A 19,190-nucleotide genomic window follows, 5' to 3' on the forward strand; every position below is an offset into this window, starting at 1 on the left:
TTTGCAGAGTTATATAGCCATTGTCACAATCCAGTTTCAGGACATCTATCACCCAAAACACCTTCTTCTTAACAGTATGCAGCCAAACCATTTCCCCACCTCAGACCCAGACAACCACTAACCTACTCTGAATCTCTACAAATCAGCTTTTTGGGGGGCACCATTTCAATTATTTTATGTTGTAAGTAAACCATCCAGCTGTGAGACAGATTAATGGCTTCTTCAGAGATGGCTAATTACCAATAATTAAATAAGAAGGGATGAATTAAATTACTGTTCAAAGGTGGTTTTCATCTTTTTGATCAATTTATGTCTTTTTCACCCTCTCCCAGGTCTTGGTTTCAGTGGCACAGGAAGAAAAGTCATATGGAAATAGTTCTTGAAAAACAAATACATATTTTAAGGATCCTCTGCAAATCCAGTTAATTATGCCAGATTAATAGATCCTTTGGTTTTAGTGAGCTTTTGGAGTGGTTGGTGTATTTGACTTGTTTGCTAACCATTTAACATGCTTTAAATAATTAGCATTCTTGTAAAATTCACACAGCACTCCCACAGCTAAAAATAAAAACTCAAGAATTAACAATTTAAATTTCCCTAAATATTTAAACATTGACTTCAAATGTATCACTTTTAAACATTCAATTAAAATCTTAAGTCTACTATATCAATCTTAAAAATGCGTTAAGCTACCTTAAAAACAGTTTTTAAAATGCAGTACATAGGGCTGGGGATGTGGCTCAACTGGTAGCGCGCTCACCTGGAGTGCGTGTGGCCTGGGTTCTATCCCTAGCACCACAACAAAGATGTTGTGTCTGCCGAGAACTAAGAAATAAATATTAAAAATTCTCTCTCTCTCTCTCTCTCTCTCTCTCTCTCTCTCTCTCTCTCTCTCTCAAAAAATAAAAATAAAATGCAGTACATAATTAAAAATAGTTTTAAAATACAACACATACAAAATTTATAATGATTATAAAGTGAATCAAATATTTTCACACTACAAATAGATACAAACTATAAGTTTTTTTCTTCACTGTCTTTTCTCTTTCTTCTCCCCTTCCTCTCAGCCTGGGGATGGGACCCAGGACCTTGCTAGGCAAGTACTTTAAGTCCTCATGAGTAGATTCAGGTTGAAGTTTTAGGGCAAGTACACCACATAGGGAATGATGAGTTCTTGTTGCATCACCCTGAAGGCATATAATTTCAAGTAATACTGGGTTTGATCATTTGGCTGAGGCAGTAACAGCCAGAGTTCTCCACTGGAAATATGCATTTTGTCCTTTGAAACTAGAATACAATCTGTAGGGTGGTGGAGATCATTTGATGAATTGGTTCTCTAATAACTTTTCATCCAATGGCCTTAGTATCCACTGATGGTTCTTAATTCAATCAATGATTACATTGGGGGTTGTGATTGTTCTTAAACTTCTCATATGCATATCATATCAGGATGCATTCAATAATAGGTAATAAAAGGAAAAAAAAAGTTCAACTGAGCTTAACTGTTAAAGGTTTACTTAACTGGCTCATATAACTGGAAATCCAAAGGTAGGTGTCTCAGTATTGGTGTCCAAGGAAGTTCAAGCCCCAAAAGAAAATCAGGAGTTTCTAAGAAAAGGAGGCGTGGTGGTTGGCCAGACAACCAAAATGCTCACTATAACATATTAAAATATGCATTTTTCATCTCTGTCCTCTTCCTAGGTGTCAAACCTTTTTTTTCCTTCTCCCCAGCCTTATATTCCATGTTATAGTTAACTAATGCTTATGTCCTGTTCTTATCTAATTTCTGATTCATTTATTATTTTTAATTTGGACATATTATATTTTTATTTCTCATATTTATTTTTACTTGGTTCGTTTTCATATCTACCTGTCCCTTATTTTAAAAATCTTTTGCCTCTGAATATGTGAAGAATGCTTATTTTAAAATTTATTTCTGGTTGTATTTCTACTTCATTAGGGATGAAATCTGTCCTTTGTTGGTTTTGTGTCACTTTTTCCTGGCATGAGATTTCTTATTTGTTTATATCCTGGGCCATGGAACATACTTCTTATACTCGTAACTTACTGACTCTCAGACTCATATATTTTATATCTTAATATCTCTAAAATGGACTTTATTTTTCAATGGATGTGTTAAAATGTTATAATTCAGTTGGCAGATTCTTTCCGACACATAATGACTCCTTATATGTGTTGAGATACAGTACTTGATCTTACTGCCCGGTGTCTGGTTGAGGCCTGCCATCTCAAACTGTGATTTTTGTCTGGTTTCCTCATGATGTTCTTTGTGAACTTATCTTCCAAGGGGCTGTCTTCCTTGTGAGTCATACGCAGTGTCCTGACCATTGGTGGAAGGGCTGTGCCTGCCCCGGTCTAATGGGCTGTGCCTGAGCAGTCTCTTGGCTCAGGGTGTCCTCACTATGACAGGACTTCAGGTTCTTCTATATGTGGTGACCCTTTCTGTTCATGGCTCAGGACAGCCAGTCAGCTTGCTTGTGCCCATGACACCAGCGCTGGCGGGCTGCCTTGTCTTTATTTGCAGATAGGGAACTGTGTTTTCCTGGCTCCTGACTCTCTTTGATCACTAGGGCCAATGCCTTGACCCCCCTACCCTTCTCACCATCCATAGCCACCAGCCATCTATGCGGCTCCTTTTCTATCAGTTTGTTGTATTGTTCTTCCATCAATCTGGGGCATGGGGTAGGGTTCCAGGCTCATGTCCCCCCACCCCCAGAAGACTATATTGTTTTTGGATGTGGTGATTGGCAAGTTGGATCTTGGTGCTTTTCTTTGATCTTATGTTTCAGAAATTCCTTGGTGTGTTTAATGCTGCCTTATCCTCTCCCCCTTCTCTCCCTCTCCTGCTCTGAACCTCAGTTGCAAAGTGCTCAGTTTCTCATGCTCAAATTTATGGGACACCCATGTCATATTCCTCTGTCCCTCCCACATTAAGACATTTCTCCCTTCATGTCTCAGTTCCGGTTTTCTTCTCCTAAGGCACTCTCTCTGAGTTTGATATTTGTTTCAATGTATATTTTTGAAAAATGTGCCATGTTTGATCTGCATACACATTTGTGTTTACCTGATAATATTATAGTTCAGATTTCTTTCTTAACCTAAACTTTTTTATCACTTAGTACAGAGGTTGGTAAACCCATGGACCAAACCTAGCCTGTAGCCTATTTTCCTAAATGCAGTTTTATTGGAACATAGCCACATCTGATCTTTTATGCATTGCCTGTGGCTGCTCTTGTGCTTCTAGAGCAGAGCTGAATAGTTGTGACAGGGACCCTCTGGCCCGTGATGTGACGTGTCTTTGCCACATGACCCTTAACAGAAAAAGTTTGTAAGTTTGTTGACTTCTGATTTAGCAGTTTTCTCTTTGCTTATATTTTTAGTTATGGTAAAATATATAGAAAAAAATTGACCACTTAGCCATTTTTAAGTGTGCAGATCAGTGGAATTAAGTCCATTTACACTGTTGTGAAACCATCAACACCATGTGTTTTGGTCCATTTTCTTTTGCTCTAATTGCATACTATAGACTGGATGATTCATAATGAAGAGTTCCAGAGGCTTGCAAGTTCAAGAGCATGGTGCTAGCATCTGGTGCGGGCCTTCTTCCTGCATTATAATATGGTAGAGGGCATCACAGGATAGCACAGAGCAGGAATGCCAGAGAGAGCTTGCTTTTATGACAAAGCCACTCCCAAGATAAACCATGTGTCCACTAACCCATTAGTCCATTAATCCACCAGAGCTCTGCCCTGAGAACCCAATCACCTTCCAAAGGACCCACCACAGATTCCTACTAAGGTAAATAATAGAACCATCCATCTCTAGAAATTTTTCATCTTGAAAAACTGAAACTCTGTACCCATTGAACAACTCCCCATGGCTCCCTTCCTGAGCCCCAGGTCCTGGAAACCACCATTCTGTTTTTGTTTCTATGAATTTGATTACTCTCGATCGATACCTTATATAATTGAAATCATATGATATTGATCTTTTTTTTGGTGACTGGCTTATTTCATCTAGCATAATGTCCACAGGGTTCATCCATGTTGTAGTTCATGTCAGAATTCCCTTCCTTTTAAAGGATGAATACTATTCCATTATATGTGTAAACTGCATTTCCTTATCCATTCATCAGTCAGTCAGTGGACATCTGGGTTGCATCCACCTTTTGGCTATTGTGAAAAATGCTGCTAGGAACATGGGTATACAGATATCCCTTCATGACATTAATTTCAATTCTTTGGGGTAAAATTGCCAAAATTACCCCAAAGTGAAATTACTGAATTATATGGTCATTAATTTTTTTCAATTAATTAATTTTATAGTATTTAATTCATTTAATTTTTTGAGAAACCTGCAATTGTTCTTCCATAGTTATTACACTTTTTAATATGCCCACAAACAGTACAAAAGGGTTCCAATTTCTGTACATTTTTGCCAACCTTTGTTTTTGGTTCCTTCCTTCCTTCTTTCCTTGATTCTTTCTTTCCTTCTTCCTTCCTTTCTCCTTCCTGCTCTCCCTCCCTCCCTTTCTTCCTTTCTTTTTGATAATAGACATCCTAATGCATATTAGGTAATAACTCATTTTGATTTGCACTTCCCTAATTATTAGTGATGTTGAACATCTTTTCATGTACTTGTCCATTTATATATTTGCTTTGGAGAAGTGTCTATTCTAATCCATTGCATATTTTTAAATAGTTTTTTTTTTCATTGCTGGGTTGCAGAAGTTATTTATGAGTCATGGATTTTATGACATCCAGCTATCTTAACGAGGTATATGATTTGAAAATATTTTCTCCCATTCTGTGGGTTACCTTTTCGTGTGGCTGATTGTGTCCTTTGATGCACAGAAAGTTTTAATTTGGGCATTCTATTTTGTCTACTTTCATTTTTATTGCTTGTGAGCACAATGTATTTTAAGATCTACTCAAAACTGGGTGCACTGGTGTTGCACCCAGTCCCAGCTAGTTGGGAGGCTGAAACAGGAGGGCTGCTTGTGCTCAGGACCTCCTCTCAGAAAAAGAGGGATCTATCCATATATTCTCTCTCTCTCTCTCTCTCTCTCTCTCTCTCTCTCTCTCTCTCTCACACACACACACACACACACACACACACACACACAGACACACACACACACACACAAATATATATAAATATGTACATATATGTGTGCATTTATGTGTGCAGTGTTTTGCTCTCAACCATAGTGTGCATCTATTGAATTTTACCTCTCTAGTTCTCTCTTGATGTCTCCTTGTTGTCTCTCACACTCCACGGCCACAGTCTGCACAATGTGTAGCCTACATTTTTTATGGAGTACCACAAAACTTTCTTTGCCATTTATATCCAGGAGTGGCACGTATGGATATACGTATGATAGTCCCACCAGTTGGCTGGGCTGATGAGATGAGCTGGGTTCAAAGGATCTGGCTGGTTTGACCTAAGAAAACAGCAAAGAAAAAAACACAGTCATGAGTTTCTCAGCTCTAGGGCAGGACAGCTCTGCGACTTTAAGGGATCAGCTTCCATGCAGGACAGTGCTAGAAAGAGAGCGTGCACTCGGGATCTCATTATTTTACAGCGGGGACACACAAAGGAGCTTCAATGGAATGTTCTTCACCAAATTAAGGCAGGAGATAGGATTTTGAAAGGTGGAGTCTTGCTTGGTGTTATCTTGTGGTCAGCAGATTGATTGACATCTTGGCAAGTCACACCCATCTCAGGTGCTGCGTGGGATCACAAGTAGAGTGCACAGGGTGTGCACACTGTGTTGCACACCCCAATCAGCATGCAACACCCCTCATATAACTCAAATGCACATAGCTCACACACACAGCCTGTGGATGGCTCATGACATGATAAGGGCATAAACATACTTTAGTCTCACTAAACATTGACAGTTTAGTGCCTGCCATCTTAAACCCTGGTCCTCTTTGACATCTTTATGTTTTGCTGGAGACTACTCAGAAGCTACTTACAGCCTCTGACCATGTGGAAGAGGCCGGTATCTGAATAGAATGGTTATTATCAGAGAATACAATGAATCTCTGTTTTGTTCCCTGATCTGCAGGTTGGACGAGGGAGTGCTTCCAGGAGTGGGGTGCCTACATCCACTTGGCTATTCCCAGTATGTTCATGCTGTGCATCGAGTGGTGGACCTTCGAGGTTGGAACCTTCCTCGCAGGTCTGTCAGCAGTCCAGTGGACACCTATGCCCAGCCTGGCGAGTCACATCTCCAAAGCTTTTCTAGAAACTAAAGTATCGCTTCTCCATCCTGCACCATCTTATCAGGCTCTCGTGGAGGTTTTTAATACAGGCATAAACTTTTCACCAACCAAATTTGGATTGGATGGGACTGTAGCACTACTGACCCACCCTATATTTTGTAAATAAGGAAAAGGAGGTGGCCGGCAAGGGGTTTGCCAAGAGTCATGGAGTGAGAAAACAAAACCTCCAACCCAGATCTCCCGACTTGGCCTGCCTTGTGTCTCATTTGATTTTTCCTAAGCGTCTGGCTATTTTGTTGTTGTTGAAGTCTCTCTATGTTGCCTAGGCTGACCTTGAACTTCTGGCCTCACGCCATCCTCCTGCCTTGGCCTCCTGAGTACTGATGTGCACTATCTCACCTGACTTCCAGCCAAGTTTTTAAGACTTAACAAATGCAGAGTCATTGATTTGGCTCTGTTTTAGCTATGACCTGCATGTTTACTGAATTGTGATGATTTGAGCCGTTGGTATTCATTTTAGCCATCGGATCACTAGTAACATGATAGATCAAATAGGTAACAAGCAGGTAACAGAGCAGGTTGTGCCCAGTGGTACACGGTAGTGATCCTATCAGCTATGCATAGAGTTTGCCCTTCTGCCTTCCCCTCCCACATTGTGACCCCACATCTCCTGGGAATGGCCTGCAACCCTAGGAGCCTTTTCTACTTTGAACCCGATGTTTTATTCCCTGGTGGAGCAGGGGCTTGTAAAATGAATGTGTCAATCTTAGCTGCCAGAAATCTTGGCAACTTCCCCAGGAAAAGATGTCTGGGGTTCTTCTCGGAACAATCTGACAGTGAATTCTACCTTCAAATGATGCTTCTGGGGCATGGTTGGCTTCTCTCAAATTAAAAGGTGTCCTAGTTTTCTAGGGAAAATGCTTGTTTTAATTGAAGTTTTGAATGTCTTCTGCATGTGTCAACCTTTCAGGGCTGATTAATGTGACTGAGCTTGGAGCCCAGGCTGTCATTTATGAACTGGCCTCTGCAGCCTACATGGTAAGACCTACGGGGTGAGACTCAGCCCTACTTCATGAACCCTGTGGGCCGTCATCATTGCTGAGAGAGAGAGAGAGAGAGAGAGAGAGAGAGAGAGAGAGAGAGAGAATTGCATTATGGAGACAGCATGGATGGATTGGGGACCAGACATATGAAGTTGAGTCCTAGCCATAGCATTCCCTGACTATGTGGTATGGGCTCCTTACTGAACCTTCCTGACATTTAGTCTCCTCCTATACAAAATGGGGGGAAATACCTACTTTTCAGGTGAAGATTGAATGAGATACTGCATATGATACTTAACATGATACCTGGCATATACATTCAACCAATATGGAGTTACTGCTGGAATAGGATGGTGAGTGAGATGGAGACAGCTTCTGTTTTCTTGTAGCTGTGGCTCAGAGAGGAGACAGAGATAAAGAAGAAAATAAATAAATAAATAAAGACAAATATGAGCATTGCAAATATCATATATGTATGATAAGCACCAGAAAAAAGCAAAAAATGGTCTGAGATGCATGAAAACAGAGGCAGATGCCTTTTAGATCAGGTAGTGAGGGAGGGTCTCTGTGTGTCACTGTTTAAACTGGGACATGAAGGATGACAGAAGCTGGCCTGGGGAGCCCACAGGTGGGAGTCAACAGTGCAGCCTGAGCCAAGGCCCCATGATGGAACTGTACCTGGCATTGCTGAAGGCTTATTGAGGGTTATTGAGAGAAAGTTGGAGGGAGCACACAGGGCCTGTGGTCCCAGGTCAAGGAACAACATTCTTCGCCTGTGTAGAAGCTGGCTAAGAATTGTAGGTGGGAGTGGAAAGGACAGAGAAGGCTGCTAGAATGGTCCAGGTGAAGGAGAAGAGAAGTAGATGACTAGGTGTGTGGGGAGGCAGAATGTCAAAGCCAGGGTCAGAGTTTGGTTGTGGCATGCAAGGCAGGGAGTGAGAAGAATCACACAGCTGTGCAGGGTAATGCCTCTTATCTTCTGATGCTTTTTTGATATTCCCAGCCCATACAGAAATGGGAAACTGGGAAACTCCCATTGTTTTGTCTGTTTCTTTGTGTGTGTGTGTGTGTGTGTGTGTGTGTGTGTGTGTGTGCTGGTACTTGAACCCAGAGGAGCCAAATACCCAATCCTTTTTACTTTTTATTGTGAGACAGGGCCTTGTTAAGTTGCTGAGTCTTGGCTTGAACTTGTGAACCTCTGTTTCAGCAACCTGCCCCATTGCTGACCGGCCCAGTCACTGGGATTACAGGTGTGAGCAGCTGCTTCTTGTTTTTAAAAGATTGAGAGGCTCTCTGGGCAGTTGGACTACAGATCGTTTTTGTTTCCTTGTGTTTTTCTTTAATCTTAAAAGTGAAACAAATTTTAATGGGTATCATGTGATCAGCTGGGAATAAAACTGAAGAGTGTCAGGAGCCAGCCCAACATGGAGAGGGCAGGAACAGAAGGAAACTCGGCAAAGAGACAGAGGAGCCGGCTGAGGGAGACTGGGATGTAGTGTAGTGGGAGGTTGGAGAACATCCACTGGGTTTAGGGGTAAGGCCATTAGGGACCTCATGGAGCAATGAAGAGGTACAGCCAGATTTGAATGAATGACTTTCAAGGCAGGTAAAGGAATAGAGAGAGGCTCCCCGGGTAGACAGTTCTGCATAAATGTTAACCTTGGTTGTCAGAGTTGGGATATGTGTGGTATCAGGGGAGGGCTTTGATTTTGCTTCTGTACATATGTATTGTGTATGTATTTTGGTACTGGGGATTGAACCCAGGGGCACATAACCACTGAGGTCACATACCCATCCCTTTTTATTTTTTATTTTGAGACAGAGACTCACAGACTTGCTAAGTTTGTGAGGCTGGCTTTGAACATCATGGTCCTCTTACCTCCCCAGTTGCTAGGATTACAGGCATGCGCCACCGTGCCCTGCTATTTCTGATTTTAAATGTTGATAATAGAGCTGTTTGATAAACAGGAGATATCTACTAATTTTGTCTTTAGATCTATTTTTCTATCTGCTCTGTTACACTCTTGCCATTTCTTTACATTTTTATTTTTAATTGTGGTAAAATATATCTAACACAAGATACTGTCTTAATTGTTAAGTGTACATCTCAGCATGTTAATTACACTCACACTATTATGTGACCATTTACGGACTTTTCATATCACACTGTGGAAACTATGCATCCACCATCAAGCTCCCCACCTCTCGTCCCCAGCCCTAGTTCCTGGCACCAACCACCTACTTTCTGTTTTGTCACAGACTTCCTTTTGTGAGAAACAGAAAGGTAATAATTCTTCATTATTCCCAGGGGAAAGCAAGCTTTCTTAGTGGTGAGTTCACAATAAAATTATTTAAAAAAAGACAAAAGCAAGAGTTAACAGATAAAACAGGAAAACTAGAGTTCAGATTTTGAGATAATGATGTAGTAGTAAGAAAGAGACTAGAAAATTATTATGTTCCAAATAATTAGACATAAAAGAATTGAAACAAACAAAAAAAAAACAACAATATTTGCAAAAGAACCAAGTAGAACTTTGAGAATTAGAAAATAAAGTCATTGAAATCTAATATTGGATATGAAAAATAGCTGGTTAGTCACAGCTAAAAAAGAATCAATAGTGAACTTGAGGATAGATGTAGAGACATTCCTCAGAATAAAACAAAGGCGTGTAGAGAGATAGAATGTATGAATGGTGTAGATCATTATATATGTGTGGGAATTCCAGGGAGAGAGAGTAGGAGGCTGGTATAGACACAGTATTCAGGGACATAATACAGAGACAGAGCAAGATGATTAAAGATATGATTCTAAATATTTTAAAAATCTAATAATCATTGTGCTGGAGATTTTAGCTTGGAAAATGAGGCAAGAAAAAAAAATAAAAAACATCCAGATTGGAAAGGAAAAAAAAAAAGATTAGGAAAAAAAAAGTAAAATTATCCCCATTTGCAAATGACATGATCTTTTATATAGAAAACTACAAGAATCTGATACAAACATATATACCTTAAACTACTAGAGTTAATAAATGATTTCAGCAAAGTTGTAAGATAGAAGATCAATACACACGCTTCTGTTGCATTTCTACATATTAGCCGTGAACAATCTGAAAATGAAGAAAACAATTCAATTTATTTAAAAATATTTAGCAACTTGATATATGAAAGTGAGCATTTTGTCTTAATTTTTGTCAGTGAGGTTGCCTATATTTATGTTTAACTAGGTATGAAGTCTGTATAACCAGAAGATTATCAGTTTTCTGTCAATTGCATCTGTAACAAATTATTCACATTATTTTAATTAACTGATTAATTATTTTTGTGGGAATGAAAGCCAGGACTCAGTAGTTTTTTCTCCCATAGATTTTAATTTATATATATTCTTAAAACCATCTTTTTTCCCCCCTGTGGTGCTGGGGATTGAACCTGGGGCCTTGTGCATGCAAGGAAAGCACTCTACCAACTGAGCTATATCCCTAGCCCCTTTCTCGAAACCATATTAATATAAAAGCAATTCATACTAAGGAACACATAATATGTTCACCTAGTTTAGAAATTTACAAAAGTGAGAGTAAACTTTCGTCCTCTCTTATTAGTCTATTCCCCTGAGCCATCCCACTTAACCATTTTCTGATCATTGTTACCAGACTTTTGGACCTACATTTCTTAATACCTTTACCCAATAACTATAGATTGACTCTGTTGAGAAAGATGAGGAATATAGCTCATTTTCCACAGCATCTCCTTCTACATTATGGTTTTTCTTCTAATTCTCTTAGTGGTTACTTTTATGACTTTAATAATAAACATAGGCTTCTTTTTCTTGATCTATCAACTTTATAGATGCTGCATCTTGACTCCCTGAATTGTAAGATGAGGAATATTTTGTAACTGTGTTTCTTTCTATATCTCTTCTCATTTGCCTTCCAAATTTCACAAGCTACTTAACAACCAGCCACAAGTTATGAGATGGGCACTAATCTAAATTACAAATAGTAACTCATGGAATCCTTATATTTATAGATGAGGAAGAGGGATCCTAGTTCAAGGAAGTAATTGGCTGGGATTTGAACCCAGGGACCTGGCTCCAGAGTTCCTGGTCTCAATCACAATGTTGTGCTACTATATTCTTGTTTTTATTTTGTGATGGTTATAATCTTTGATTTATGCCTTATATTATACATGTATGTTTTAGTATTTTAGGGTTCATCTGAAAAAACAACATTAATAACAATATGATTCTTATAAATATGATAATTCGCATATCCAAGTGATGGTTCTGGCAACACATGAGAAGGAAATCCTGTCCAAATAGTTACCAAAACTCTTCAACTGTGGAAAGAGAACTTTATGAGCAAAAGATTAAATTGATGATTTTTTCCTTGTTTTCATCAGTTGGTCATATTTTAGTTTGTTTACTATTTAGGACAGGACTTTATTTTGAATTTTTAAAAATGTTTTTATTAGTTGTTGAGGGAACTTTAATTAATTAATTGATTGATTGACTTATATGCAGTGCTGAGAATCCAACCCAGTGCCTCACACATGCCAGGCAAGCGCTCTACCACTGAGCCACAACCCCAGCCTGCAGGATAGGACTTTTCTTGTACAGCTTTTTATTTATTTCTCTGGCATTTCTAATAGCCTTTTTCTCTTACTGATAGAAGTAGCACATGCCTTCATCATCTTACTAATATCATCTGGGGTTTAAACAAACCATTACCTGTCAATCCATTTTTCTTCCTTAAACATCTCAGGACCCTTTGGTCCCTTGTTTTCATTTGTATACACTGATTTCTAGACTTTTTCTATCACAGTACACAGCTGTCATTCCAGAATTTCTTTCTTTTTCTTCATGACTTAAGTCTACAGTCTACCTTTAAGTATCTGAGGATATTAAATTGAACTTTTAAATATTCTTTTCTGCTCCTTAAGTTATCAGTTTTGTTTCCTCTGAGGTCAAATAGCCTTTTATTTATCCTGATCTTCTTGGAGGAATGTGTGTTTCAGTTTCCCTCAAAGCTCTGGTGATCTGAATGACCCATTTATACTTATGCATGATCGAATACATGGATTCATAAAATAAATGGCTGGCATTGAATTCCCATTCTGTGATTTGGAGATTTTTCTCCAACAGGTCTTTGTCCTGAATGGGATGGACCAGTGGGAAGCTAGGTGCAAAGGTGATCTCTCTCAAGTGACATCTTCATTTTTAATTGATTGATTGATTGTGGTACTGAGCAGTGTCCCTCAGCTTTTTTATTTTGAGTCATGGTCTCACTAAGTTTTCCAGGTGGGCCTTGACCTTGTGATCCTCCTCCCTTAGCCTCCCATGTTGCTGGGATTTCAGGCATATGCTGCTGTGTCTGGCTAGGGGTTATGAATGAGTGGATATGAGGCAGAGGTAGTCTGACCTCCACCTTCCTGTCCTACCCTGGCCCCATGTCTACATACTCCCTAAAACAAAGGAAAAAGGCTTGATTTGGGGTACACAGAGCACACAGGGAGCTCACACACAGTTCCTCTCTGTGTTATCCCAGCCTTCTGTGTGTGGAGAGTATGAGGGAGCTCAGATAGGCCTCATTGGCATCTCCCTGGATACTGCTTTCCCTGCCTCGATGATGAACCTGGGACTTCAAAATCTGAGGGATCCACTGGGAAGAAGGAGCATGATCCAGCCTTTTGTTATATTCTTGGCTGTGGATCCTGACGATTCTACCCCAGGAACATGGCACTAGTACCCTCTTCCAAAAGCTGTTTTGCTATTCACAGTGTTGTCGATAAATTTCTCTCTACAAAGCATGGAAATTAATTTTCTATGAATGATGTTTGGGGAGGGAAGGGAGTTAAGCATGTAAGCCTGTCATGCATCTTAAACTGAAAAGTCAATGGCACATACTTTGGGCACAGGTCTTACATGGTTTTATGTAGCAAAATCTATTGTTTCTCAAGTTCTTAATCTTAACAATAATATATACACATAATTGATATATATATAATTAATATATATTTGCATATAAATTAATTATACATATAGTTAATTTAGGCTAGTTTTCAAAACATTAACAAATTAGAAGGTTGTTGGGAGGATGCTGCTTGTGGCAGAAACAAGAAGTTAAAGCTGATATATAAGTTCTTTTTTTTTTAATTAATTAATTAATTTATTTTTTATTTTATTTTTTTTCTTTTTTTCTTCAAAGACAATTTTTTTTCTTCTTTATTTTTTAATTTGTTTTTTTTAAAGCTGATATATAAATTCTTAAAGTAGACATGAGAGCCAAAATCAAAGCTGTCTATACAACCCATGTTACACATACAGCCTGAAGGCACACTATGTTGCAAGATAATGACTGAAGGTTGAATGGTCTATGTGAGAAGCAAAGAAATGTATAGCTTTAGATTTCCATAACTGATAATTACAATAAAGTTTTGGCCTTTGAAGAGGCATATTCTAGCTGTCTGGATGGTCAGACATGGAGTGTTTCATCTGTCCCACCATCAATGGGGGGCTATGGGGTCAGATTTCATCAACATTTGTTGAGTTCCTATAGTATGCCAGGCTCTGTCCTAAGTGGTTTTTCACATGGTTCCTTCCTTTCTATAAATAATTTATGATTTATATTAAGTTGAATCTTACATTTAAGAGCATAGCTAGCTTAAATTAAGTCATGATGATGAAGGTGTTGTGTCAGTAAAGGAGGGGCTTTGCACCCAAATCCAGCTTCCTTAAGAGGTCCTCGTCCGGTATTTGTGAAGTTGCAGTGAGGAAATCAGGTGTCAAGGAGGCTGAGCCTTTATCACCCACCACACAGACGGGATGAAATAGAGTTATTTCTAGAACCCAGAATGCTGAGACTAGATGAACCCTAGTGTGCTAATGTGTGAACTTTCGGGGTTTTTAAAATTATGATTTATGTTTGTTAATTCCTAGGTGCCTTTTGGCTTTGGTGTGGCCGCCAGTGTCCGAGTGGGCAATGCTTTGGGAGCAGGGAATGCTGAGCAGGCTCGGTGCTCCTGTACCTCTGTTCTGTTGTGTGCGAGTGAGTAACGCGCTTCTAACCTCCTGGTGTCTTTAAGGAATTTAGTGTGATAAGTGAAAGTCAGTGTATCAGAATATCTTAACGAATTGAGTCATATATATACACTCAACTATGCTCTTTCTGACTTACTGAGTTAAGTCAATCTTCCAATTATAATTTTCTGTTACTACATGCCAAGTAAATAATGTTCTGCTTGGTTCTACTGAAATAATTTCCAAGGCAATTATCATATGCAGTCAGACTTTATGAGGATAGTATAGTCCAAGTGACTAACTCTCCATGTTCCTGGTCCATCACCTCTTCTGGCTATTCCAGTGTCCTAAAATCTCAGCAGTTGTAAAAGATTCTGATGCACTGATGGCCTGGCCTGTTTGTGCTGCTGTAAGAGGATGCAGACTGGGAAGTCCAAGGTCAAGACTCCAGCCAGTTTGGCTGTCTAGTGAAGGATGCTTTTTGCTTCCAAGCTGGAGACTTGATTTTCATTCTCCTGTGGCAGAAGGGATGGAAGGGTGAAAAGGGGCCCAAGGAGACCTAATCCATTCATCAGGTCACAGCTGTCATGATCCAGTCACCTCCCAGAGAGCACACCCCCCAACACAGTTTCACTGGAGGTTAAATTTCAACATGAATTTTGAAGAGGACAAAGCCATTCAAACTACCACAGTTGAAATCTTATTGAGGATCAGTCTCCCTTAGAAAAAGAAGTCAGAATTGCCAGATTTTAGTTGTCCTTTCCATAGACAGCAAAACGACACGTTATTAACCTTATAAACTTTTTTTTGAGTTGGGGTCTTGCTATGTTACCTCAAACTTGTGGGCTCAGGCAACCCTCCTCCTTCAGCCTTGCAAATCATTGATGAGAGTCTTTCATGAGATGTCAGCCCTAGGATTTAATCACATTTTATATCACTTCCTCTTGGCTTCTTCCATGCTTTCCAGGTGTTTGTGCACTTGCACTGGGAGTTCTGCTAGCAGCTTTGAAGGATGTGGTTGCCTACATTTTCACCAGTGATAAGTATGTACTCATGGATAAAAATGCCATTGCTTTTAGGTTTTCTTTCTTCACTATATTTTTCTGATTATGAGAGATGGATAGCAGTTTCCTTCATAGGAAAGCTCTTCATGCAGCTAGGAATGAGAAACACAGAATTATGTGAATGAGTTAGAATGAAGAAAGCCCAAGAAAACCATTCCCATTCCTCCCATACCTAGTCCATTTACTCATCAGACCTGAGTGGAGTTTTGCTCAGATGTACAGGAAGAGTACATGTAACATCCTCATCCACAAAGAGGCACCTTACAGTCCAGGGCATGCTGACAGTACCCATGCCTGATTCTTTCTGGGCAGTATTTGCAAAAATGACTGACTTTGTCTTAGGCTCAATTGTATTGCATTTTCTGTAACGATGTGCTTGAATAATTTTTTTTAGGTATGCTGGTGTGTCTTTTCAGTAAAAAAAAAAAAATCTTCATGGGCAGCAGGTGTGGCTCAGTGGTAGAGCACTTGCCTAGCATTCTTGTAGTCCTGAGTTCCTTCCCCAGCCTGGAAAAAAAAATTCTTTTTTCATGGAGAGTTTGAATAATTTGTACCAGTTGCCTCAGGTTCCGGTTGGGAAGAAATTCAGTCTCATTTTTTACAAGTTGTGCTCTCCCAGTTTCGTCCAACCTCACTGGTTTTAAACAAAAGCATGAATGTATTCTCATAAAAATCTTAGGCCTAAGGAGGTGGTCAGATGGAGAAACAGGGACTGGTTTTATCTTCATGCCTTAAACAACAAAAAACTAGACAAAAAATAGGTATTTTAAAAATGTGTTTTATGCCTTAGACAGTAGACAGCACAGAAGAGTTATTCCTGAGAGGGAAATGTAATGAAGAGAAGCCTCGATCGGCTCAGCTCACTGGAAGAGGGTTTTCAAGCCAGGAAGGGGAAGCCCTGGTGTATCAGACAGCTTTTCTTTGCTGTGACAAATACCTGAGAAAAGCAACTTAGGGTAGGAAAGGTTCATTTTGGCTCACAGTTTCAGAGTTCTCAGTCCATGGTCATTTGGCTCTAGGCTTTGGGCCTGAGTGGGGTGGGACATCGTGGCAGAAGTATGCTGCTCAGGTCATGGGAGCCAGGAAAAGAGAGGGAGAGAGGGAAACAGGCAGAAGAACCAATCGAACTACAGACAGACAGACAGACAGACACACACACACACACACACACACACTCACACACACACACATACAGAGAAGGGGACTGAGGATAAGAAATACCCTTCAGGGCAAATCTCCAGTAACTGCTTTCCTTCATCAGGTTCCACTTCCTAGGTTCCATTGCCTTGCAGTAATTCATTCAGCTACCAATGGATTCATCCATGGAGAATCCAGAGTCTTTGTGACCCATTTACTTTCCAAAAGCTCCACCTCTGCACTGGGGACCAAGTCTCCAACACATGAATTTTTGTGGGGACATTTGATGTCCCGGCAAAGCTCCTCTGTCCCCCTCGGGATGAAGAAACACAGTTGGGAGTTCAAGGGGGGGCGTGTGATTGGAGTTCACAAAGCATCAGAGAGAAGAGAGCTCCATGGAGAGCACTTTCAAGATCCTCAGAGGTCTTTCTAGATCTTGAGCTGACCACTGAGTTGTGTATTTATGTGATTCAGGGAAAATGGGGCCAAAAGGAGCAGGCAGAATAATCCCCGGAGTTTATAAAGGATTAGGAAGAGTCTGTGTTACCACCAGCTGAATGGAACAACCTCAATACATAGGACATTATCTGGTGCAGTTTTCAGAAGGGTGTTGCCTAGAAGAAAAAAATTAGTCCTAGTTGTCAAGGGTGCTCCCATCTTGCCTACCCAAGCCTAAGTACAAACCTTGAAAGTATCTGACTGTTTCTAGGAAACTTAACCTCATCAAAGTTCAAGGGTATATAAAATGGGAGCTTTGAATAGATGTGCTGGACTCAACCACATAAAATTTATAACACCTAGCAGACAATTAAAAATGACCAGGCAGGGCTGGGGCTGGGGCTCAGTGGTAGAGCGCTGGCCCAGCGTGGCTGAGGTACTGGATTTGATCCTCAGCACCACATAAAAATAAATAAATAAAAATAAAAGCATTGTGTCCACCTACAACTAAAAAAAAAAAAAAAAAAAAAATCTAAAAAAATGACCAGACCAGGCAAACATAGAAGCAAGAAACTAAAAATCTGTAATGAAGGGAGATATCAGTCAATGGAAAATGACCCAGAAATGAAACAGAGAACTGAATTACTCCTATACAAGGATATTAGAACAGATTTTAAAACTATGATTCATAGCTTCATAGGGCTGGGGTTGTGGCTCAGTGGCAGAGTGCTTGCCTCACACATATGACACACTAGGTTTGATCCTCAGCATCACATAAAAATAAATAAAATAGAGGTATTGTGTCCATCTATAACTAAAAAAAAATTTTAAAAAAAGAAGGTAGAAGAGGAACAACAAAATGAAACAAAGAAGATAGGGGAGAAATATATGAGCATGTTGAAGTGAGACATCAAAGATATAAAAAACAAAATAAAACCAAATTGAACAGAATATTAGATGACATTAACAGCACATTAGATACCATAGAAGAAAAACATAAGGAATTTAAATATACAGCAATAGTAAATATCCTAAATAAAATGTAGATAGAAAAGACTGGAAAGAAAAATGAATAGAGAGTATCAGCAGGCTGTGAATGGCCTTAAAATCATGTATTAGAATTTCCCCAAACAGAGGCTCTCCTCTATTGACAGAAGAAAATTTTAAAACATAATGCCAAAAAAACCTAGATTTGAAAAAAATCTTAGCATTAAAGAGACCCAAAGAGCTATTTAATGTAAATACCCATCCGATACTGGGATTCCTCCAAAATATATTTGTAGACCCTGTAGCTTATACTTATATAACTTTAGTGATGAAGAATTTGCTAGCAGTGATTGTCAGGATATCATCCTTATTTTGAGTTAAAATCTTCCTATCTATTTCACCCATAACCCAAACTGTTATCCTCTGCCTGGGGCAGTCAGCTAAAACATTTGCTTGCACAGGTTTCCAACATGTACAATCCCTCAAAGATTGAATTTAGCCCTGGGCAAGTTTGAATCAGGTGAAATAAAGACGGTCTTCCAAGTAGGGTTTTCTAGGAAACCACCAGACATGTGGTCTGTCTGGGATATAATAATTGTGCTTTGTGAACAAGGCTTCAAAAGAGCCAGCCTGTTCTTCCTCAGGTCATGGAACATAAGCTGTTAAAGTTCAAGGTGTCCTTGTTGGCAGGAAACATTAGGATAAGTTACAACATCACAAAGCTTGCTGTTCTCACCAATATTCAGCCACTGTTGTTAAACATTTGTTTTAGTTGTAGATAGACACAATACCTTTATTTTATTTTTTTATGTGATGCCGAGGATTGAGCCCAGTGCCTCACAGGTCCTAGGCAAATGCTCTACTACTGAGCCATGACCCCAGCCCCTCAGCTGCTTGTCTTGAATAAGTGCCCCAGACACCTAAAGCGCCTTTGGTTCATTTCTAGAGTTTGGGGGAAAAAAAGGGGGTCTGATAATATTTGCCAGATTCTACTGGGAGAATGGGAAAACACAGCTGCTCTGTTGAATGCCAGACTTAACCAGCTCTCACCAGCCTCTTCACCAAGCACTCTCCTTATTTCGCAAGTGTTTGCCTGGACTCCAGAGTTCAGAAGTGGCTGATTCTGACATTTCTTACCAGTTCAATGGTAGCTTGGGAAGAGGCTGATTCTTAAGCTTCCTTCTCTGCCATCTTCCATGATATCACTGGGAGAGCATAGACTTTCCAATGCTGATATGGCTCTCGTTCTCTTGTAGAA

At 39.7% G+C, this 19,190-nt stretch overlaps 1 protein-coding gene across 4 annotated transcripts in view; it reads left to right on the top strand.

Annotated features, from left to right (window-relative positions):
- LOC101970809 (multidrug and toxin extrusion protein 2) overlaps positions 1–19,190 on the top strand; it is a 54,849-nt gene that overhangs the window by 21,222 nt on the left and 14,437 nt on the right. For all 4 annotated transcript variants that reach the window (XR_013436402.1, XM_005341503.3, XM_078042992.1 and 1 more), the window contains 4 exons: positions 6,095–6,208; positions 7,222–7,289; positions 14,226–14,334; positions 15,274–15,349. Coding sequence is in view for 3 of the 4 variants with exons in the window: in XM_005341503.3 (XP_005341560.2) it covers positions 6,095–6,208; positions 7,222–7,289; positions 14,226–14,334; positions 15,274–15,349 (367 nt within the window). In the remaining variant the exon portion in view is untranslated. The remainder of the gene's footprint in view (positions 1–6,094; positions 6,209–7,221; positions 7,290–14,225; positions 14,335–15,273; positions 15,350–19,190) is intronic.

This window comes from Ictidomys tridecemlineatus, chromosome 3, assembly GCF_052094955.1.
Source record: "Ictidomys tridecemlineatus isolate mIctTri1 chromosome 3, mIctTri1.hap1, whole genome shotgun sequence".
Lineage (NCBI taxonomy): Eukaryota > Metazoa > Chordata > Mammalia > Rodentia > Sciuridae > Ictidomys > Ictidomys tridecemlineatus.